The 21462-nt window shown below is 36.8% G+C and overlaps 1 protein-coding gene across 1 annotated transcript in view; it reads left to right on the forward strand.

Annotated features, from left to right (window-relative positions):
* The first annotated feature begins 1881 nt into the window (after positions 1-1881).
* Positions 1882-21462, forward strand: part of LOC140147413 (uncharacterized) — an 85391-nt gene continuing 65810 nt past the window's right edge. Inside the window, exons 1-8 of the mRNA XM_072169191.1 lie at positions 1882-2355; positions 3549-3757; positions 4163-4644; positions 5103-5297; positions 5595-5789; positions 6079-6278; positions 7193-7444; positions 7974-8093. Coding sequence (XP_072025292.1) covers positions 2044-2355; positions 3549-3757; positions 4163-4644; positions 5103-5297; positions 5595-5789; positions 6079-6278; positions 7193-7444; positions 7974-8093 — 1965 coding nt within the window. The 5' untranslated portion in view covers positions 1882-2043. The remainder of the gene's footprint in view (positions 2356-3548; positions 3758-4162; positions 4645-5102; positions 5298-5594; positions 5790-6078; positions 6279-7192; positions 7445-7973; positions 8094-21462) is intronic.

Raw genomic sequence — 21462 nt, forward strand, 5'->3', positions numbered from 1 at the left:
GTCTCCAAAAGTGTCCCGGGCTTTTTTCTTGCCTTAAATCGTGCATATCTATTAATAAGGCACTTCAATAATCAATAATCAGTCCCGTGACGGCCTCCACTAACTAGCTACTAACTTGGGTTATGGGCCCTGATTTTCATGTTCACTGTCACTTACTCATCAGCGAAGTACGACCCTTTGTCAATTACCTACAGTACCAAATTTCGGCATACTATTTAAAAAAACTCATCATGATGATCGATCAGAGAGTACTTTAAATGTAGCTTGTACCGTTTTCGTGTGGCATTCTTCAGAAGTGAGCGGTCCGTTTACCAAAATTTTCGGTCAAATCTCCATTCAATTAACACGGGATTTGGCTAGCTATGCCTTGCCCTCACTCACTGTTTTACCAAAGTACGAATATTTCTGAACATCTAACCTAGCTGTAATTTTAGGTCATGTTAGAGAAATATATTTGCTAGAAGTTTTTGAGAGTACTTTTAATATTGGCCGGTTATTTTTCACACATTGACGTTAACTAGGCAAATGCCTATCCTTTTAACGTGGCACGATTTGTAGAGGTCACAGCTCAATGGTGAGAGCACTGTGTATTGTGTATAGGAAAACGGACAGTAACTGCAGTATGCGGGAAACCAAAGATGGCCGACCAAATCCTGACCATGACTTGGCTCGTTGGATTCGTCTATATGGATGGTCATCACTAGATGGTCATTGTATGATCAGAATTCGCCAGCGAAGTGGTTACATAACCTTTTGGAATTGGTAGTACATGTCAAAGACTTTGTGTTGCGATCATTTCGATCATGATTCAGGACTAAAAAGCGTGATCCAGTTGACATACATGTAGTAATAATCGGATTACACGTAACACTTCGCTGGCGAATTTCTGGTTTCATGAATTTCTTTATCATGAATTTACAAAATACATGTAGATAAGTATGCTTATCTGTTTTTATGACAATTTTGTCCGTAATAAATGGAAACTAAATAACTAAATTATGGTACCAACCAGTGGGATTAATTAAGTTGATAGAAGCTGTAATGATGGTCATCCAGACTCAATATATATTTACTATTGTAGTATTTGATTAGACTTGTTGATTCTTCGTGATATCAAATACAGGTGATTTGATATTATTATCAAGCATGGTTTTTGTGGTCTTACGAATATTAATATTAAATGTTGGTTTCTCATTGAATAATTCTTATAATTAATTTACTCATAACCATATAAGGTCATGATGTTCTATGACACTTATTTCTAACTTGTAAGATCAATGGAATGTGTGGTTTGGTAGAGATCCAAAATAATGTTAAAAAAGTAGAAAGTGTTTGTCATCATGATTATGGTTTTAAAGAATATTCATAATCATCACAGAAGCGACAGATTTGAGCCCTTTTCCCCAAGTATTTATTATTGGGCGTTTAGTTAGGCAAAATAAAAAAAATGTTTGCTTGCCCTCAAATGAATTTAAAAAATGGGTCGGTCGGTCGGGATTTTGTTTTTAATTACTAGCAAACTCTACTGTTTGTATTAATTAAGGCTCAAAATATAAAAAAAAATCAGACAATTTTGGTTTTAAAATGAATCTTACAAAACAACTAAAATGTTGAACACAAGCTCTAAAATATATTTTTTACATCTTCAAAATGCAAACATTTGAAAAGAAAAAAAAACTTTTTCAGGAATTTCCAAAAATAGGGTCGGTATTAGGTACAGTAAATAGAAAAAAAACTTGTTTCTGATTTCCAAAATTCGGTTGGTTGAAGGCAAGCAAACATCTTTTTTTGGCCTTATTGGTAGTGTAATAAGCCAGTGAACCATATATTTCAAATACAACACATAAATACCCTTTTGCTTGTTTTGCATGCTTCACGACTGACGCAATTTTTTAACCGTGACATTGGTATTGAAACGTCAACAAAATTCACAATAGGTACATGTGTGTTGGTGTTTTCAGTGACAAGTAATAATCTTTGAAGCATAACGCGGATTGCTAGTGTTGTCATATTATTATTATTTCTATTAACTATGGTACAAACATGGCTGAAGGAATCAATCCGTCTGAAGGTTCAAGAGTTAAACACGATAAGATTGCCTTATTTAAACTCATCGCCACGAATCGTCTGCCACTTGTAGCTAAGGTGGCAAATACAACTGTTTCTTGTCGCAATGATGCAGGTCGTTTAGTGGTGGGAGAATCATACCGATTACAGCATCTGTTATATGTACCAAAAGTAACACTGCGAGTACTACATAGTACTAGAAGAAATGAAGGGAATTCGTCAGTCTCGGATGAAGGAAAACCGCCTCTGGAACTAAGCATACCGAAAGATTACCAAGGACCTTTCCAGGTAAGGAAAAGCTACGAAAGTGACATGGTTTTGAGTTTGACGCTAAATTTGACGGCATAACTTTTGATTTTGAGTATTTTTAACGCAATACATTATTATACCGTAATGTTCAAACAGTTCAGTGTAGGGCTATTGTAAATTCGTTTATTTCAATAGAGAAGTAAAGCGCTTTTTGCCTCGGTAAATGGTAATGCATTAGATAGAAAATGTAAATTTCATCGGGTGCTTCATGTTCAGTTTAAGAGATCTGATTATTATGCCTAAACTTGGTACTCATAATTTTGATTTGAATCAACTCCATTAGAGAAATTGTGTGACAACTGGACGCTGTATGTATTTAGACATAGATCTTTCGCAACAAGTGTGAGAGTTTTTATTCATCAGACGAAAAACTCAACAGGGTTTTTAAAGTACTTATATTAGCTGTTGCCATTAGTTCAAAGTTGGGAGTAAACAATGACCAAACTTCCTGGATTAATCACTGATTTTACGAATCAATCCATCGCAACGATAATTTGAAAAAGAACTAACAAATTTACCTTCGACAATTGACTCTTGCATAAGCAGCGATTTTGGTCCTATAATCACGCCTCGTTTCCCATCAGTGTCCCATCGACCAATACAGCGAGCCGAGGACCTTAATTCCAAGAAAGATTTTGTTTTGCCTGGACTATATCGCTGAAACTTCGGAATGTATTATGAATGTAATAGTCTAATTAGTAATTACACAGGATAGAATAACAATTAGCTTTGGCTACCGCTGATTTCAAGTTCAATTTGTAAAGCAACCATGCTTCACCATGCATGTAATGTCACTATGTGATATATCATGGTCAAGGCACACGTTTGTAAAATTGATCTTAAAAGCTGAATCTTAACTTTTGTGATTATCAATTGATCATAATAAGTTGAAACTAAATGTATCGGTTTCGTTTTTTAAAACAATCGCGCCTGATGAGGGTGAAAGTAAAATTTCTGTGCACTGTTGAATAGCCTGGGATCTTACCTTTTCCCTGTCTGTACTATACAGCTATGCGTACACTTTAGCTGCAGAAGAAAAACAAATACACAGAAAGCCAGCACCAATTGTCATCGTTAGCTTTTAATAATATCAGAATATAGGTGTAAACATCTTCATTTTGTTGATGAACAAGATGGAATAGATAAAGAGTAACCTACCATCTTCCTCCTAGGTACTGCCCTTTGACACTGATATGTCGGAAGATATGGACGTAACAGATGTCATAAAATTCATGCCTAAATTCATCAAAGTAGTGAAAGTGGACCCAAACAAAAGGAGGTCAAGAATATCAGATGTTCAGCTAAGTGTTGGTGACACGCTTAAGGTATTAGGGGCATCAGCACCTAGATTGACGCGGAAGGGTATACAACCATTTCTGAGGTAAGTATCATGTAAGTGAATTTTCTCGTACGTTTTCAAAGAGTTACATAGTGTCTTCAACGTACATTAGAATCGCTCGCTTTGAATCAAAACAGAGTACATCAATTATGATTACCCAGACAACTGCGTAAAAGCAGCTGAGCTGTGACGTCCCTGACGCATGGAATTGAAACCAATTCATGTTATTTATGAAAAACGATAACGCAATAATTAGGAATCGTTTGTTGCTGTATATATCTTAAGAGCTTAAGTCAAACACCCCCACATGTTTCATGGTTTGCTCACAAAATTAATGCTGATGATAACGGATGAACCCCTCCCCCATCCCACACGCCCACCCAACACACCCCATACACCCCCCCTACACGCCCACACAAACAAGTGATTGCTCATCTTATTTTTAAGCTTGCAGAAAAATCATCGTGAATTTGCGCTGTCGCCAGACTTCAAAGGACAGTTTCAAGCAATTGAAGTTGACAAATATAAGATTGCACAGATTCTGGAAAAGTTCTCTCTCCCACAGAAGATTTTCATTGTAAAACCTGAGGAACATAGTAAAACGTTATTAAGCATACTGCCGTCAATTAACAGAAGAGGGACGGGAAGTTTCTTAGCCAAGCGGGAAGGTGTTGACGAATACGTCAGTGGTGTAGATATGTCTGGCCAAAATGCAGTCATTATTCACGTAGACGCCGCCGTTGAATTTTGTTCGCCTCCGTTGAATGTTAAAATCGTCAATAACCAGCTTCAGACGACTGGAACAGATCTTATTGTAGATCAGGTGATACGCGAAGAAAGCGATCAACTTGTGATATGCAAACCATGGGAACAGGTTTTCAGAGATCCTCCACCAATTCTTGCCATTCAGCGTCCGCATCAGTCCACAGGTATGTACAAGTTCGGCTATAGTATAAACTGATAGGTTTTGTGTCTTTGTACGACAAAGGAAACAGTTAACATTAAAGAAAAATGTTTTAACCCCGTTTGGTCATTAATACATAAATATCATAAAGCCTTGAGTTTGTACTTTTGTTGTATATCTTGGGAGGGAGATGGCGAGAGGGAGAGAGAGATAGCGATCCCTATTTATAAACAAGCGATTAGACAAGTAATTTTGAATTATGATAGAAGTAATTCGGTTGTCTTATAGGGAGAGAGAGAGAGAGAAAGAGGGAAGAGTGGGAGAGGGAGAGAGAGAGAGTTAGAGAGAGAGAGTTAGAGAGAGAGATGTGAGAGGGAGAGAGCGACTCCTATTTATAAATAAGCGATAATGTAGAAGTAATTTTTAACATTTTGATAGAAATGATTCGGTTTACCTGTATTGCTATATTGTTCTGTTTATCAGAAGACAACGCCGTAAGAGCATTTAATGACGAAGGGAACGATGAGAGATTATCTGAAGCAAGTTTGAATTCGGATGGTTATTTGAAGATACCTTGCGAACTTGTTGACGATGCTAGTACAGATGACAACATATCTATTGATTCTGGTTCCGATGGTTATGAGAGAATACCACCACTATATCGGGATCAGTCCGCAGGTATGTACACGTTTGCATAATAGGATAAACTGATAAGTTGTGTGTGTTTCATGACAAAGAAAGCAATTAATATTAAAGGAAAATGTTTTAATCCCGTTTGGTCATTAATACATAAATATACCATAAAGCCTTGAGTTTGTACTTTTGCTGCATATCTTGGGAGAGAGATGGCGAGCTATGGAGAGAGAGAGAGAGATAGAGATCTCTATTTATAAATAAGCGATTATGTAAAAGTAATTAATTTGAATTATGATAGAAGTAATTCAGTTGTCCTATATATTGCTATTCTGTTTACAGAAGACAACGCCTCAGTGACAGTTAATGATGAAGGGAACGATGAGAGATTTTCTGAAGCAAGTTTGGATTCGGAAGGTTATTTGAAGATACCTTGCGAACTTGTTGACGATAGTAGTAAAGATGACAACATATCTATTGATTCTGGCTCCGATGGTTATGAGAGAATACCACCACTATATCTGGGTCAGTCCGCAGGTATGTACAAGTTTGTATAAAGGATAAACTGATATGTTTTATGTGTTTCATGACCAAGGAAAAAGTTAACATTAAAGGGAAATGTTTTAATCCCGTTTGGTCATCAATACATAAATTTGCCATAAAGCCTTGAGTTTGTACTTTTGTTGCAAATCTTGGGTTGGGAGGGAGATGACGAGAAGGAGAGAGAGAGATAGAGATCCCTATTTATAAATAAGCGATTATGTAGAATTTTGAATTATGATAGAAGTAATTCGGTTGTTTTTATATATTGCTATTCTGTTTACAGAAGACAACGCCTTAGGGGCAGTTAATGATGAAAGGAACGACGAGAGATTTTCTGAAGCAAGCTTGGATTCGTATGGTTATAAGAAGAAGATGCTTTTGGACGATGCTAGTTCTGATGACAACATATCTATTGATTCTGGTTCCGATGGTTATGAGAGAATACCAGCACTATATCGGAGTGCCGATAGTGTCAACAAAGATGTATGTCATGATGTCATTTGTACTGTTTTAAGCTTATTACAGTTTCTTATGCCGCATTATAATCTGTAACTCAACCTTTTATCGTATACATACAAGATAGGTAGCTCCAGGTGTCCCATAAAAAGGAAACATATAGAAAATGAACGGTATGAACCGCATTTTGTGATGGTACAACATAACAATGTCATTTTTTCAGATATTATTTATTCATTCTTCGTTTAATTGACTGCTATAACTAAGCTAGTTTCAACTCCGTACCTTAAGCGCAAGATGATAGGCATGTCAAGAGTGGCTAACCATTAAAATATTACACAACGGAGGTTGAACACAAAGACACCTTTGTTTTCATATTTTTTCTTTATTGTTTTCATTTTTCGCTTGTTTTTTAATGGTTGAACCATCTCGATGGTTGAACTTATTGCACAAAATCGCTGCTGTGTTATATAGGCATACGCTAAGAATATTGTAGACTTCTGACTGAAATCTAGAAATAAAACTGAATGAGCTTTATTTCATCAGAAGATTTTTTTTTACGTTGCCCGAAAAAAATGTGGGTCAAAAACACGTTTTATTAAGAGGGGGGATTTTCTCAAAAATCCTAAATGCCTAAATATGACCTCACAGATGAATTTGTCAAGTCTTTGCCATTCTAAATATATATACTTTTATATAATTTAGAACAACAATGTTGCAGTTATGAGGCACAAACATTTCCATAATTCCAGGGTTAAGACCAATCTTAAAAATAAGTCCATGTTATGGTAATGTTATGGTAATTGAATCACTTATCAATGCAGACCCTGTCATGTTCTTGAGCTTTTCCCAAATGTATACAAGTTGCAGAGTAATACATTTATTTTGTCACTTGCACTACTTTTTTTAAGCATTGTTTACAAACAAATTGTCACCTACAGGCGTTACCAAAGGAATCAAAGTCTGAACAAGTCACTGTCAAGCAGATTGACCCAAAATACGGGGAGGGGTCTTCGAGTGTCATCCAATCAGGATTTAGTGACTATTCTTCGACCTACAATATACATGCATCCAAAGATAACTCATCAGGTAAACCTAAGCTGTCGGCGAAACCCAAGATTCCCAGCAAACCGAAGCTTCCTCTACGCACCTTGTCGATTCAAGGACACGAAGAGGCAAGCGAATTATCAGAGGTAAGTGTCCACAAGCTAATCGTCGGTGTCAGAGTCCACGATTTTGGTCTTAATTTGGCGATTCTTTGTCAAATATTAATAGTACCAACTGTCAGGAAAGTTTTCTGGTCATTGTAAGCCAAACTAATGAGGTAGGGAGTATAATGAAGGAAAACTCACGTACTAGGGAATTAAAGTCATAAATTATGACTTTAATTCAAACTTTTTTGTAACATTAATATAAAAGGGTGATCCATTTGAAAGGTGATTTAGTAGTTGAAAAGGACAGTCACTGTCAGACTTGGCTTTGACTCTTAGATTGATATTTCAATCTATTCAAAATATTATAAATCTCTTGCTGAAAAGGAAACGATTTCATAATCAATAATCCTTCCTTCACAAGTATCTCTCAAGACAAACGATTGTGATGATTATTTGCGACGTTGGAAACATTGTTTATTTCAAAAATTATGTACACATGATGTATAATGTATATCTTTTCTCATGTGCTGTTTCTTATTTAATTTGTATTCAATTTCTTTTTCATAAGGAGGAGCAGACTATCATTAAAACACATAAAACAGACGATGAAAAAGAGATGTATCTACAGAAACATCAGCCACATGCTGAGAGAGTAACCTCGACATCCGAAGACTCTTGTTGCACAACGGTAAATTGGTATTAAAGATATTCAAGACAATATTCAAGACATCATGTATATAGCATATAGAGGGATTCCCAGTTTTGTTTCACATTATGATTACCGAAAATTAGGTTTTAAGAAGCCATTCAAAAGGAAAAGGCAGCAAAAATCTATCTCAAGGCTATCTCATTCAAGAAAAAGAAAAACTTCTGAAGCCGATGTGAATTCCTGAGGAATTTTCATTATTTTACATAATGCACGTTCTACTTATTTCTCTCCTACGCATAGACAAATTTCCTGAATTTTTACCATGCTATACTCCTACATAATTGGTAGCTCGCGGGTAGTAATCAGTTTCCCAGTCTGTAACACGTTGTCCACTGATTAAATAGAGAGTAACGACATTTTTGGGTTCTCATTTTGTGTTGCAGGGGAACTCGTAATAATACCGAGATCCAAAGAAGACCTCTCTAGGTGTACAGTTGACCAGGTTATTGACATATTGGAACATATCTGTATCGGAAGAGAAGTACAAGAGAAGTTTCGACAAAACTTGGTAGACGGTGAACTTTTGTGTGATTTAGATGAAAATATGTTTCAGGAACAATTTCAACTCTCCCCTTTTCATGCTAGGAAGATTGCTAAGTTCGTGAATGGATGGAGGCCTAACTTGGGAAATGATGCACCGATTAGACACACATATTTCAAGCACGATTTCAAGGATTAAAATTACATTGAGTAAGGGGAAAGTTAAAACAAAACTTGAACAAAATACGATTAAAAATAATTTTTGTAATTTGTAGATTATGTTAAAGCTGTTTGGGTTAGTTTTCATGTTTCTAATCTAATTATTCGTCAATGAAGTAGACGTGGTCGTGATAATTATATGGCACTCAGTCATGCTGCACTGATGATGTGCACACACTATACACAAAAGTATTACAACATTGCTGAAAAAAAGAAGAATTCCGCAAACTGTAGTTGAACATTTTGAACATTGATCAAATATCTTGTCGATTTCACATGACGTACTGCATGAAAATGTTCTTCGCATGAAATAAGTAAGATTAGGCTAATAAATGGGATGGAATGTGTCACTAACTGGGGTAAAATCATGCGTCAGTTCCAGTGCTTGCAATGGTGTAAAGACGGGAATCCGTTTAAATGCAGCGGCATTAGTACATAAAGTATCCAGATGCCTTTGAAAAGGTCGCCAAATGGCTTGATCGGTTTCTGCAAGATATTAGAAAAATGGTTACGGAAGACAGTTGCATGGAAGTGGTGATTGGACAAAACTAACAGTCAAAGAGGACTTGACATCTTGCAAGGGTTTGGGGACTCGAGTATTTTAATTGCAATCATTTAATAAGGTCACGTGGTTACTCCATATTTTTGGTGTGATTGAAGGTCATTTGGTGCCTTATGGGCTAGCCACTGGACATTTCTTTCTTCTGAATCCTCCAGACCTTGAAGGACCTTTGTCTTATATTAAGGGTGCTAATTTCTTCCAGTGACACTCATCCATGAATGATTCACCCACTAGGCTATATACCAGTTTTCTGATACCTTGCAGAAACCAATTAAACCATTTAGAGACCATTGTAAAAGCATCGGGACATTTTGTGAACTAAAGTTTCTTCGTCTCTGTATGGAAGAACTGCATTCAAACGGAATCGACCTTTTCATATCGTGTGAATGGCCAATGGAAATGGTCGTAAAATATAAATCACATGGACGCGAACGTCTTTATACGCCCGCGTAAATACAAGTTTACAAGTTTTATTTACAAGTTTACAAGTTTTATTTGTCTCTATGCCACCAAAACATTTGGTATAAGAGAGTTACAATAATATACCGTAAACGTTCGCCTAATGGCGCTATTAGTCCTGGCCCTGTCCTACAGACCCGTATACAATTGTTCAGGAAGAAAGTTTGAATGTTGATTCGAGTAGGGTATGCATAGGTCTTTCAAATTCTACTAGGTGGAAAATTCCAAACCCGGGCAAACTCTGTATATGGCCGTTTTTCAAAATGGCCGCCAAAATGTACTTATGAACCAGGTATAATGACAATAACTCTGAAACTATTTGACCTAGAGGGGCGATTGAGGTGTCTATCCCCACTAAATCAAGGCTGTCTGATTGAATGAAGGGGGTTTCATGGTTGTCCGAGGTCTAGGACACCTGAAATCCAAGATGGCCGCCCGTAGCAACCATAATCATCATATTCGCCAGATGAAATGACAATAATTCGGAATCTGCTTGACCTACAAGGGTCATTAAGGTGTCTATCCCCAATAAATCAAGGCTTTCTGATTGAATAAAGGGGGTTTCATGGTTGTCCGAGGTCTAGGACACCTGAAATTCAAGATGGCCGCCCATAGCAACCAGATAATCATCATATTAGCCAGATGAAATGACAATAATTCGGAATCTGCTTGACCTGCAAGGGCCATTTAGGTCTCTATCCCTATGAAATCAAGACTGTCTAATTGAATGAAGAGGGTGTCATGGTTGTCTGATGTCTAGGACCCCCGGGTCTAGGACAACCACAATCTAAGATGGCCGCCCATAGCAACCATATAAATATTCACATTAACCAGGTGAGATGACAATATCTCAATAATTATTTGATCCAGAAGAGCAATTAAGGCGTGTAACTTCGCTAAATCAAGGCTGTTTGATTAAATGATGTGATATCATGGTTGTCTGAAGTCGAAGTCACATTAAACCAGATGGCAGCCATAGCAACCACTATTAACCAAGTCAAATGTCATCAATTAGAACCTCTGTAACATAGAGGCTGGATTAATGCCGCCAAAATACGTTTTTTTCACTAAAAATGGGTTAGAGTGTCATTGAAACAGCATTATAAGCACTAAATATTCAAAATAATCGATGAAAAAGGCTTTGAGGGTTATAGCAGAAACATTTCTCCCTAAATTATGTTGCTAATATGTTTTTAATCCAAAATGGCGCCGATTATGAGGTCCAAAATGGCCTTCAAAATATATTTTTTCACTCAAAAAATGGGTTAGAGTGGCATTAAAACAGCATTTAACACATTAAATATTCAAACTTATCAATGGTAAATGGCTTTGAAGGTTACAGCAGAAACATTTCTCCCCAAATGTTTCAAATCCAAAATGGTGCCGATTATGAGGTCAAAATGGCCACCAAAATACTTTTTTTTCACTCAAAAATGGGTTAGAGTGGCATTAAAACAGCATTATAAACATTAAATATTCAAAATAATCAATCAAAAATGGCTTTGAGGGTTATAGAAGAAACATGTCTCCCCACATTATGTTGCTTATATGTTTTAAATCCAAAATGGCGCCGATATTATGAGGTCCAAAATGGCCTTCTAAATACATTTTTTCACTCGAAAAATGGGTTAGAGTGGCATTAAAATAACATTTAACACATTAAATATTAAAACTTATCAATGGTAAATGGCTTTAGAGGGTTACATTTTCCCCCAAATTGTGTTGTTAACATGTTTCAAATCCAAATTGGTGTCCATTATGAGGTCCAAAATGGCCGCAAAAATACATTTTAAGCAGCCATAAGTAGTATTAAAACAGCATTAAACACATTAAATATTCAAAATAATCAATGGTAAACCGTTTTAGGGATTACAACAGAAACATGTTGTACCAAACAATATGTTGTTAACATGTTTTAAATCCAAAATGGTGCCAAAAATGAAAACCAAAATGACCGCTAAAGTATTTTTTTCATACTAAAGGCGACATTAAAACAGCATTAAAAGCTGAAAAAAAATGTATTTGGCCGCTATTTTGGGCTTCACTTTGGGCGCCATTTTATTTTTGACCTCATAATCGGCACCATTTTGGATTTGAAACATGTTAACAACACAATTTGGGGAGAAATGTTTCTGCTGTAACCCTCAAAGCCATTTACCATTGATAAGTTTGAATATTTAATGTGTTAAATGCTGTTTTAATGCCACTCTAACCCATTTTTTGAGTGAAAAAATGTATTTTGAAGGCCATTTTGGACCTCATAATCGGCGCCATTTTGGATTAAAAACATATTAGCAACATAATTTAGGGAGAAATGTTTCTGCTATAACCCTCAAAGCCATTTTTCATCGATTATTTTGAATATTTAGTGCTTATAATGCTGTTTCAATGACACTCTAACCCATTTTTAGTGAAAAAAAAACGTATTTTGGCGGCATTAATCCAGCCTCTATGTTACAGAGGTTCTAATTGATGACATTTGACTTGGTTAATAGTAATTGCTATGGCTGCCATCTGGTTTGGTGTGACTTCGACTTCAGACAACCATGATATCACATCATTTAATCAAACAGCCTTGATTTAGCGAAGTTACACGCCTTTATTGCTCTTCTGGATCAAATAATTATTGAGATATTGTCATCTCACCTGGTTAATGTGAATATTTATATGGTTGCTATGGGCGGCCATCTTAGATTGTGGTTGTCCTAGACCCGGGGGTCCTAGACATCAGACAACCATGACACCCTCTTCATTCAATTAGACAGTCTTGATTTCATAGGGATAGAGACCTAAATGGCCCTTGCAGGTCAAGCAGATTCCGAATTATTGTCATTTCATCTGGCTAATATGATGATTATCTGGTTGCTATGGGCGGCCATCTTGAATTTCAGGTGTCCTAGACCTCGGACAACCATGAAACCCCCTTTATTCAATCAGAAAGCCTTGATTTAGTGGGGATAGACACCTTAATGACCCTTGTAGGTCAAGCAGATTCCGAATTATTGTCATTTCATCTGGCGAATATGATGATTATGGTTGCTACGGGCGGCCATCTGGATTTCAGGTGTCCTAGACCTCGGACAACCATGAAACCCCCTTCATTCAATCAGACAGCCTTGATTTAGTGGGGATAGACACCTCAATCAACCCTCTAGGTCAAATAGTTTCAGAGTTATTGTCATTATACCTGGTTCATAAGTACATTTTGGCGGCCATTTTGAAAAACGGCCATATACAGAGTTTGCCCGGGTTTGGAATTTTCCACCTAGTAGAATTTGAAAGACCTATGCATACCCTACTCGAATCAACATTCAAACTTTCTTCCTGAACAATTGTATACGGGTCTGTAGGACAGGGCCAGGACTATATGGAGTTCATGGAAATGAGAGAGCGCCATCCCTGTAAAAGCCGACGATTATCACTGATCATTAAGGGTACGTGTAGTTAAAGGGTGAAACCTATCGACACATATAATTATGAACAAGATCGAACAAACTTGTTCATGATAATGCGGTAATCATTCACCTGATACGTTGTGGCCCAGTGAGCATAGTGGAGAAGATTGATGGTTCGAATCTCATGCAGTATTTTCTGGCAGATTATAATGTCTGTCAATGTTTTTTTCTGATTTGAGGAAATTTTATTCTCTATTTTCTTGATTTTATCTTTAACATTGTTTATATAATTTATTATTTTATCTTGTATGTGTCTTTTTTCATGATTCTTTGTTTTTATCGTTTCATTTTAGAGTAACTCAATCCATTCAATCAAATGTTGTAATGAACCTATAAAAAAATGTATAGACATTTGTTATGACTGAGCGTGTTTATAGTGGGAGCAAATGTGCGGTACATTGCGGTACATTTTCTACCCGGTTAGAGATTATCCGGATACTTGCCCACTATAAACACTAGCAGTATATGTATGTACGGTACATCGATATACTTCTAAACCGAAGGATATTGTGGCGAGATATTCCCACTATAAACACACCAGTATAAATTGTGTGCGGTATTACCGGAAGTAGAAGCTTCTTCATGATGCGTAGGATGCGCGCAGGACATTCGGAACGATTCTCACCCCAAGAGTTATCAAAACAGACGCTATATGTTCACCGCCATGATCATATTGTTGAATGGGCTGTTTATAGCTCGCGCCACAATATTTACACATTCCCCGTGTGACCTCGGGGTCATTGCAAATGTACGATAATGTTAGTTGGTATATAATTTGTGCGGTAACTGTGTCCCACTATAAACAGCAAGGGTATCGGTACATATACAAATACAAGGATTATCGTGTACGGTATACTCAAAATGCGGTATATTCACTATAAACACGCTCTGTGTGAGACGAACTGTCGCGTGCGACAAGTCTTTCAATTCGCGCGAGTGTCCTTGCCTATGCATCAGTGGTCATAAGAGGTATATCATTTTATTCGAAAGGGGGGGTCCCAAATATATGGGGGTCATAAAGTCTTGGAAAGAATAATAGGAGGGGGTCATAAAATGTTTTATGACCAAAATGTAGGGAGTCACACGATGATCACAGAAAGTGTGTTATTTTATTCAAAAAGACTGATTTCAATACAATTTTGGGGTTTGGGATCATAAAATATTTGTTGCCGAAATAGGGGGTGCGCAATTTTATTGACGCAGACTTTTTGTAAATTTGGGACCCCCCCTTCCGAAAAAAATGATAGCACTCAATGAGCGTGTTTATAGTGAGCCAGATTATCCGGTATTTAGCGTATAAGTACATCTTATACGGTATTGGTCGCCACTATAAACAGACCAATAGCGCTATTTGCCGCACATATTATACGGAACTGATATCCTTCGATATCGATGGATATTGCAGTATATTTATTCCGTATACGGCCACTATAAACAGACAGGGATTAACGATACCGTTATTCAAGGAAGTGGAGCAGGGTTATATAACTCTCCGAGCTCAAATTTGTCACTGTAATAACATATCACCTATAAAATATGGTACGGTACTGTGGCAAAAATGTTAAAAAATAGGCCGGTATCGTTTCGACGGCAAACTGTTTGAAATTGGTACTATATCCGTGTCTCCCACATTGCATTGCGGTGACCTCGAACACGCTGAGTTCAACCACCTCGGATTCAGAATAGCGCTATTGGTTGCCACTATAAACAGCCGAAATAACGGATAAGTCACATTCCATCCTAATCCCATATGCGTATAAGGATACCGTATAAATACCGTACACCACTATAAACACGCTCTAAGGCTGCGTTCACATAGAAGTATACGGTATTCGGTATTCGCTATACGAAATACGCTCATTCGTTCAGGCTGAGTTCATATAGGAGTATACTATGTGAACTCAGCCTGATCGAATGAGCGTATTTCGTATAGCGAATATCGAGTATGTCAGTTTACCCATTTTCTTCGTCTTATCAAATGCTTGTAACTTTACTTCTTGAGGTCACATTGCATTCAATGAGGTGTCATAATGTGCAGAATTAGATAGTGCATCAATTAAAAAAATGAATTTGCCCACATATGGTTTAGGTTTTTAAAATTTGGACGGTATACGCTGCACTAAAAATCGAACATGCGCGATTCCCACTATACTATACTATACGCAGGTATACGGCCTTTTCGAATAGCTCTTATGTGACCCGGTACTATGAAATTACCTTGCTCGATTTAATCTATACGCGTGCACCTTCAAAACGTGCATCGTATACCCGAATAGTATACTTCTATGCGATCGTAGCCTTATGTGACCCGGTACTATGAAATTGCCTTGCTCGATTTAACTATATACGCGTGCACCTGTAAAACGTGCACCGTATACCCGAATAGTATACTTCTATGTGAACGCAGCCTTAGAGGATTCAAAAGATAACCTCTGCCCCAATAATCCCTAGCTATGGCTCAGAGAAGATGTAAAAGAAGGAGATAGATCCAGCTATCCTCAAACAAAATATGTGTGTTGCCGCTCATTCAAAAGCAATCACGCTATTTAGGTTTAACAATAAAATACAACAAAAGGGTTCGAACCCATGACGGGTGTGATACACAAGTTGCTGCTTACTGGTTTTAGGAAAGGTCAGTGTCTGTATACCATCAATACCATGCATACCATACATGCAGATCCTAACATCCAGTTTATTTCAAATAAAATATGACCGAAGTTCCATGGCAAATAATAATTTTGCACGCTTGGTTACGCTTTCAACCTCCACGATTTATGATACAGACTATTTTCAATTATCAAAATATCTTTATTAGGTTTGCAGGAAATGACAGGAAAATACATTAAAACAATAAAATATAGATGATCAAAAATCATCCCGTTTCTAACAAAATCCTAAAACACTCTCCAAAATAATTAATATATCCAAAATGGGCGGATTTTTTTGGAATCTTTACAAAACTACATTTCTTTCTTATAGTATCCACGTGCGGTATCCCTGCAGAGCAACATCAGGTACTTAACACACACGTGTCATACTTTCAAGGAATTATCTATAGAAACATTGGATATGGTTTCAATTCTGGAGTGAAAATTAATCAACCGTAGTCGGCAAGGCACATCACATCAAAGGCTACTTTCAAGTAGATGTGTAACTACTTGAGAATAAAGGACTATGAATAGGTGCTACAGGATAACCTACGGGATTATCTCAAGGATATAATTCCGTTCTTCCTCCTTCTTTTTCAACTTTCCTGCTATGGCTATATCTACTCTCTGATATTTGTTTGAAACTGTTCCACGGAGGATGTATCATAATAGGCTCAGTCTTCAAATGATATACATAAAATTTGAATGAGAGAACGAACAAAATCATTCAAATCCTTTGTTTGGAGCCAATCGATAAACGCAAGGCCTCTATAGCTATCATTGAATACTGGCTAGGATTCCACAACACTAGGAGCGTGTTTATAGTGGTGTACGGTATTTATACGGTATCCTTATACGCATATGGGATTAGGATAGAATGTGACTTATCCGTTATCTCGGCTGTTTATAGTGGCAATCAATAGCGCTATTCTGAATCCGAGGTGATTGAACCCAGCGTGTTCGAGGTCACCGCAATGCAATGTGGGAGACACAAATATGGAGCCAGTTTCAAATAGTTTGCCGTCGAAACGATACCGGCCATTTTTTAAAACATTATTGCTACAGTACCGTACTATATTTTTAGGTAATGTGTTATTGCAGTGACAAATTTGAGCTCGGAGAGTTATATTACCCTGCTCCACTTCCTTGAATAACGGTATCGTTAATCCCTGTCTGTTTATAGTGGCCGTATACGGAATGAATATACTGCAATATCCATCGATATCGAAGGATATCAGTTCCGTATAATATGTACGGCAAATAGCGCTATTGGTCTGTTTATAGTGGCGACCAATACCGTATAAGATGTACTTATACCCTAAATACCGGATAATCTGGCTCACTATAAACAGGCTCAATGAGAACATGTTATAAGGTGCTTTGGAATGCACACAATACCCCAATGGCTTTCCATTATTATGTGTACTCAACAACTATTCAGTATCGAAGCCCGGTATCGAAGTTACGTAATGTTACTATGTCAACGGGATCACGCGCTTAAGTAATGAACCATGATCGAAACAATCAGTACACAAAAAAGGCATACCAAAATAGCGTGATCGTAATGATCGCCATATAAACAGTGCTTGCTGCTTGGTTCCGATACCATCACGGAGTTACGTAACTACTTCGTGGTCTGATAGTTATATGATCAATGGTCTGATATACTTGGGTTCGATCCTTTTAAGAAAAAAAAAAATAGCTGATCATTTATAATGCATAAATGAATAAAGTAATGTAGTTACACAATTTGAAACATTGAGGCCGTTCTATTTTTCAAAGGTCATTTAACTGTTAAATATATCACGCATTGATAGGTAGCAGGTGGAGCAAATTTTGTCAGCGGTTTTTGTTGCCGTTTGTTCGCAGTGCCTATTTAAAAAAAAAAAATAAGAAAATTAAAATTAAATTAAAAAACCCCACAATATTCGTTCGTAAAATGGGGACAAAATCCAAAAACATTTCTTGACCCTTCTTCACATAAAAGTGGGGGCAGATATCAAGATTCGAACAAGTACCATTCACCATTCAAGTCGCACCCTCTACCGACTGAGCTAACGGGCCAGACAATAGAAGGGTGTAATTTTGAACTGAAGAATATTAAAAAATATGAAGAAATTACAATGTTATAAAAAGATTTACCAAAAGGAGTTAGGTATAACGTATGAATCGATTTACAAATTAAGTCCAATGGCACTTTGAGAAAGAATACCTGAAGAAACCCCAAAACATTTGCTGCTCTAGCAACTAACCTGGTGACCTAAAGTATCATGATGCAGTCATGTCTACAGTAGAATTCATCTCGACCTTTGCAGGACTTAACCCCATTAAAAGCTATTAAACCAAGATAACACTCATTGAAACAGCTCAACTGATTAAATCGGATCTTCTCTGGTTGTGCACAAGTGACTGTTTTCATGTGCGATATCGCAATAAAGCTGGTATTCATAGCTTCAGTTGGGTAACCGATTATAAAGGAAACGAAAGGAAACAATGTTATGTGTGGCTTTGTTCACGAAATCAGACAATGGCGTGCTTTTGTAAACCAGCATTCTTGAAAATGAGCAACATAATGATTTTTGACTTAACACGGTTTGGAAATAATTTCTTCATATTTTTGGTGTTATCTGTCGTTTACATGTCCTTCCTAAAACACAAAAGTACGACCCTCTCCAAACACCTAAATTAGCTAAAAATTTAGGACATGTTACAAAACTATATTGTCTAGAATTTTAGAAGAGTACTTTTAATATTGGCCGGTTTTTTTTTCACACAGCGACGTTAACTAGGCAATGTACTATTACCTATAACATTAACTAAAACACCAAAGTACGAATATTTCCAAACATCTAAATTAGCTAAAAATTTAGGACATGTTAAAAACTATATTTTCTAGAACTTTAGAAGAGTACTTTTAATATTGGCCGGTTATTTTTCACACAGCGACGTTAACTAGTCATATCCCCATACTGTTAACGTAGGGCTATTTGTAAAGGTCACGCGTCAATGGGAAAGAGCACTGTGTATTGTGTATAGGAAAACGGACAGTAACTGCAGTATGTTGGGTCATGTCATGATTTTTTTTTCTGAGGCATTATATCCAGGTTGCTCAATTTAACATACACGTATCCTTAATGCTGTTGAGATTTTACAAGGATGGTGCTCTCACATTTCTAAGAATCCAAAAGCGCCATTAGGCGAACGTTTACGGTATAGCCTAATTATCATAACCTACAATATCATACAATATAACAATATAACAAAAGTGTGCAATATGAGAGAGAGGAAAAAACAAACATATAGACCTATTGCAATGACATCTTCCAGAATATGAGTCAATTAAACTTTTTCATAATACAATGACCATTTTGATAACTCATTACCTCTCTGGCTGTTTAAAAGAGTGTTCATTTTAAGAGTGTTTGATCTGAAGTTGTTTTAGGAACAGCCTCCTCTCTTCAGCCAGAGACAGACATTGAAAAGATAGTGGAACTCGTCCCCGACGTGAGCGTTTGTACACAAAGGGCATATTCTATTGTGCCGTTCAATGCCCTGGTAACGCCCTGTAACGATCTGTATCAAGTTTTACTGCTATTAAATCTAAATCTACAATTTAATTTGATGATTTATCTTTGTTTACAAAGTTACATGAGTGATGACATTTTGGGGGAATTCCCCTCTCAAATTGAGCAAAACAAGTTGAATCATATCTAATTTGGAATATTTGGAAAGCCCCTGAGGTTGTAAATTGAAAGTGATGTATTGGAATTCCCCTAAGGAAGTGATGTAATCAGAAAGGTTAATGTTATAATTAAGGCTTGGGAATTCCCAAGATCACATTTGGCTATTAATACTTGGGATTTCCCATTGCTTGATATATAAGAAAATGTAAACACAATTATTGTCACAGTTGATAGTGTTGATCTGGGCTAGCTAGCTAATATGCTTACAGTCCAATTCCTTCAAAGAAAGGAAATTGCAAACCAGAAATATTTTATGTAGTCAAAGTACTACTATTTGCCAGTGTTGTCGGAGAAGATCTAGAATGCGTTAAAGAACGTACTTCTTCCAAGACAGGAATATACATTCTTCTGCCGATTTGCTGAAGTCTGGTTAAAGGAGCAACACAACTGTCAAAATGAGTGGGGACAACTGCATCGCAGTCCTGCTTCCTGAAGATATTGTGTGAAAGGTGGAAATAGCACCAAGTTTGGAGAAAGCAGCGCAAGGAGTTTAGTATAGGAGAACGGCGCAAGGAGTTTAGTATTAATTGGAGAACTGCGCAAGGAGTTATAACCGTGTTTGGAGAACGACGCAAAGCGCTTAGTATTTGGGAGAAAGCAGCACCATTTTCGTGTGTAGATTTTATACGCAAGGATTTATAAACGCAAGTGTACACTGGACTTCGCTGATTTTCGCAGGACAAGTGAATAAGGATATATTACATCAGTCGTCCAGAACATTGCAAGAACTTTATGATCACCAAGAAGAAGAATGCTGGCTAAGTACTAAATAGATAAAGAGTGTTTATATTTGATTATTGTGTATGAGCATTTGTTGTCATATATTGTATCAATCATAACGTGCTTTTAATTAAAGACTTAGATTTTGTTAGCTTAATCAATTAGTGTATTTGTGTTGTGCATTCGTGTGAGTTCGGGTAAAAGGTGATTTTGGCCTTGAGTCAAGTACGACTCGTAACAAACTTTTGGCATTTACTTCAGTATTCCATTGTTTAAATATATCGGTAAGTTTTTAAACAATAGTATTCTTAAGCCAAGATCGATTAACCATTTCTAAATCTGTGTTCCACTAGACATGAGAGACCGGTGTTGTCAAGAACAGACTTTAAAAGTTTTGTCAGCTGTTGTGTTTACTATTGGCTAGTTTATACCAAACATGACCATTCTTTTGTCGATAACAGTACTCATTCCACACCTTCCCAATTCACCATATACCATGCAATTAGTAGTATTGCGTTTGAGTCTTGAAATTTGTTCACAAAACTTCAAAATTTGTTTACAAAACTTCACATAAACGCTCCTCAACTACGTGCATTAACGCAACGCACAACTTGCGTAAGTGCGCGCCCAAGAACTGCATATCATCACTTCGGAAAACTTCGATATGAAAAGGTCTATTGGCGCATGATTTTTTTGTTTTATTTCTTGCCTGATAACGTCAAATCATTGAAGAAACAATGTGCAGCAAAATGCATTGTTGAATGTATCTCAAATTAGACCAAAAGCTGAAGACTTAATTGATTTAGTTTCAACATCTTTATAAAGAAAAAAAAAAAGAACTAGAGCTACTGTGCTTCTTGAAGCACAAATATCAGGTGGCAATTGATATGGTTGATGATATTAAATGTGGAAATACTAAAAGTGGAAGGATAGTTTTGTTTATTTTGTTATAGAGGTCATTTCCCCCGAGTTATAGCCCAATGGGAGCAACTTAAAATTTGACCTGACCTTTGACCTCATATGACCTTGTCAGTGATTGTTTTTCCTGAGTTACAGGCCAAT

This window comes from Amphiura filiformis, chromosome 3, assembly GCF_039555335.1.
Source record: "Amphiura filiformis chromosome 3, Afil_fr2py, whole genome shotgun sequence".
Lineage (NCBI taxonomy): Eukaryota > Metazoa > Echinodermata > Ophiuroidea > Amphilepidida > Amphiuridae > Amphiura > Amphiura filiformis.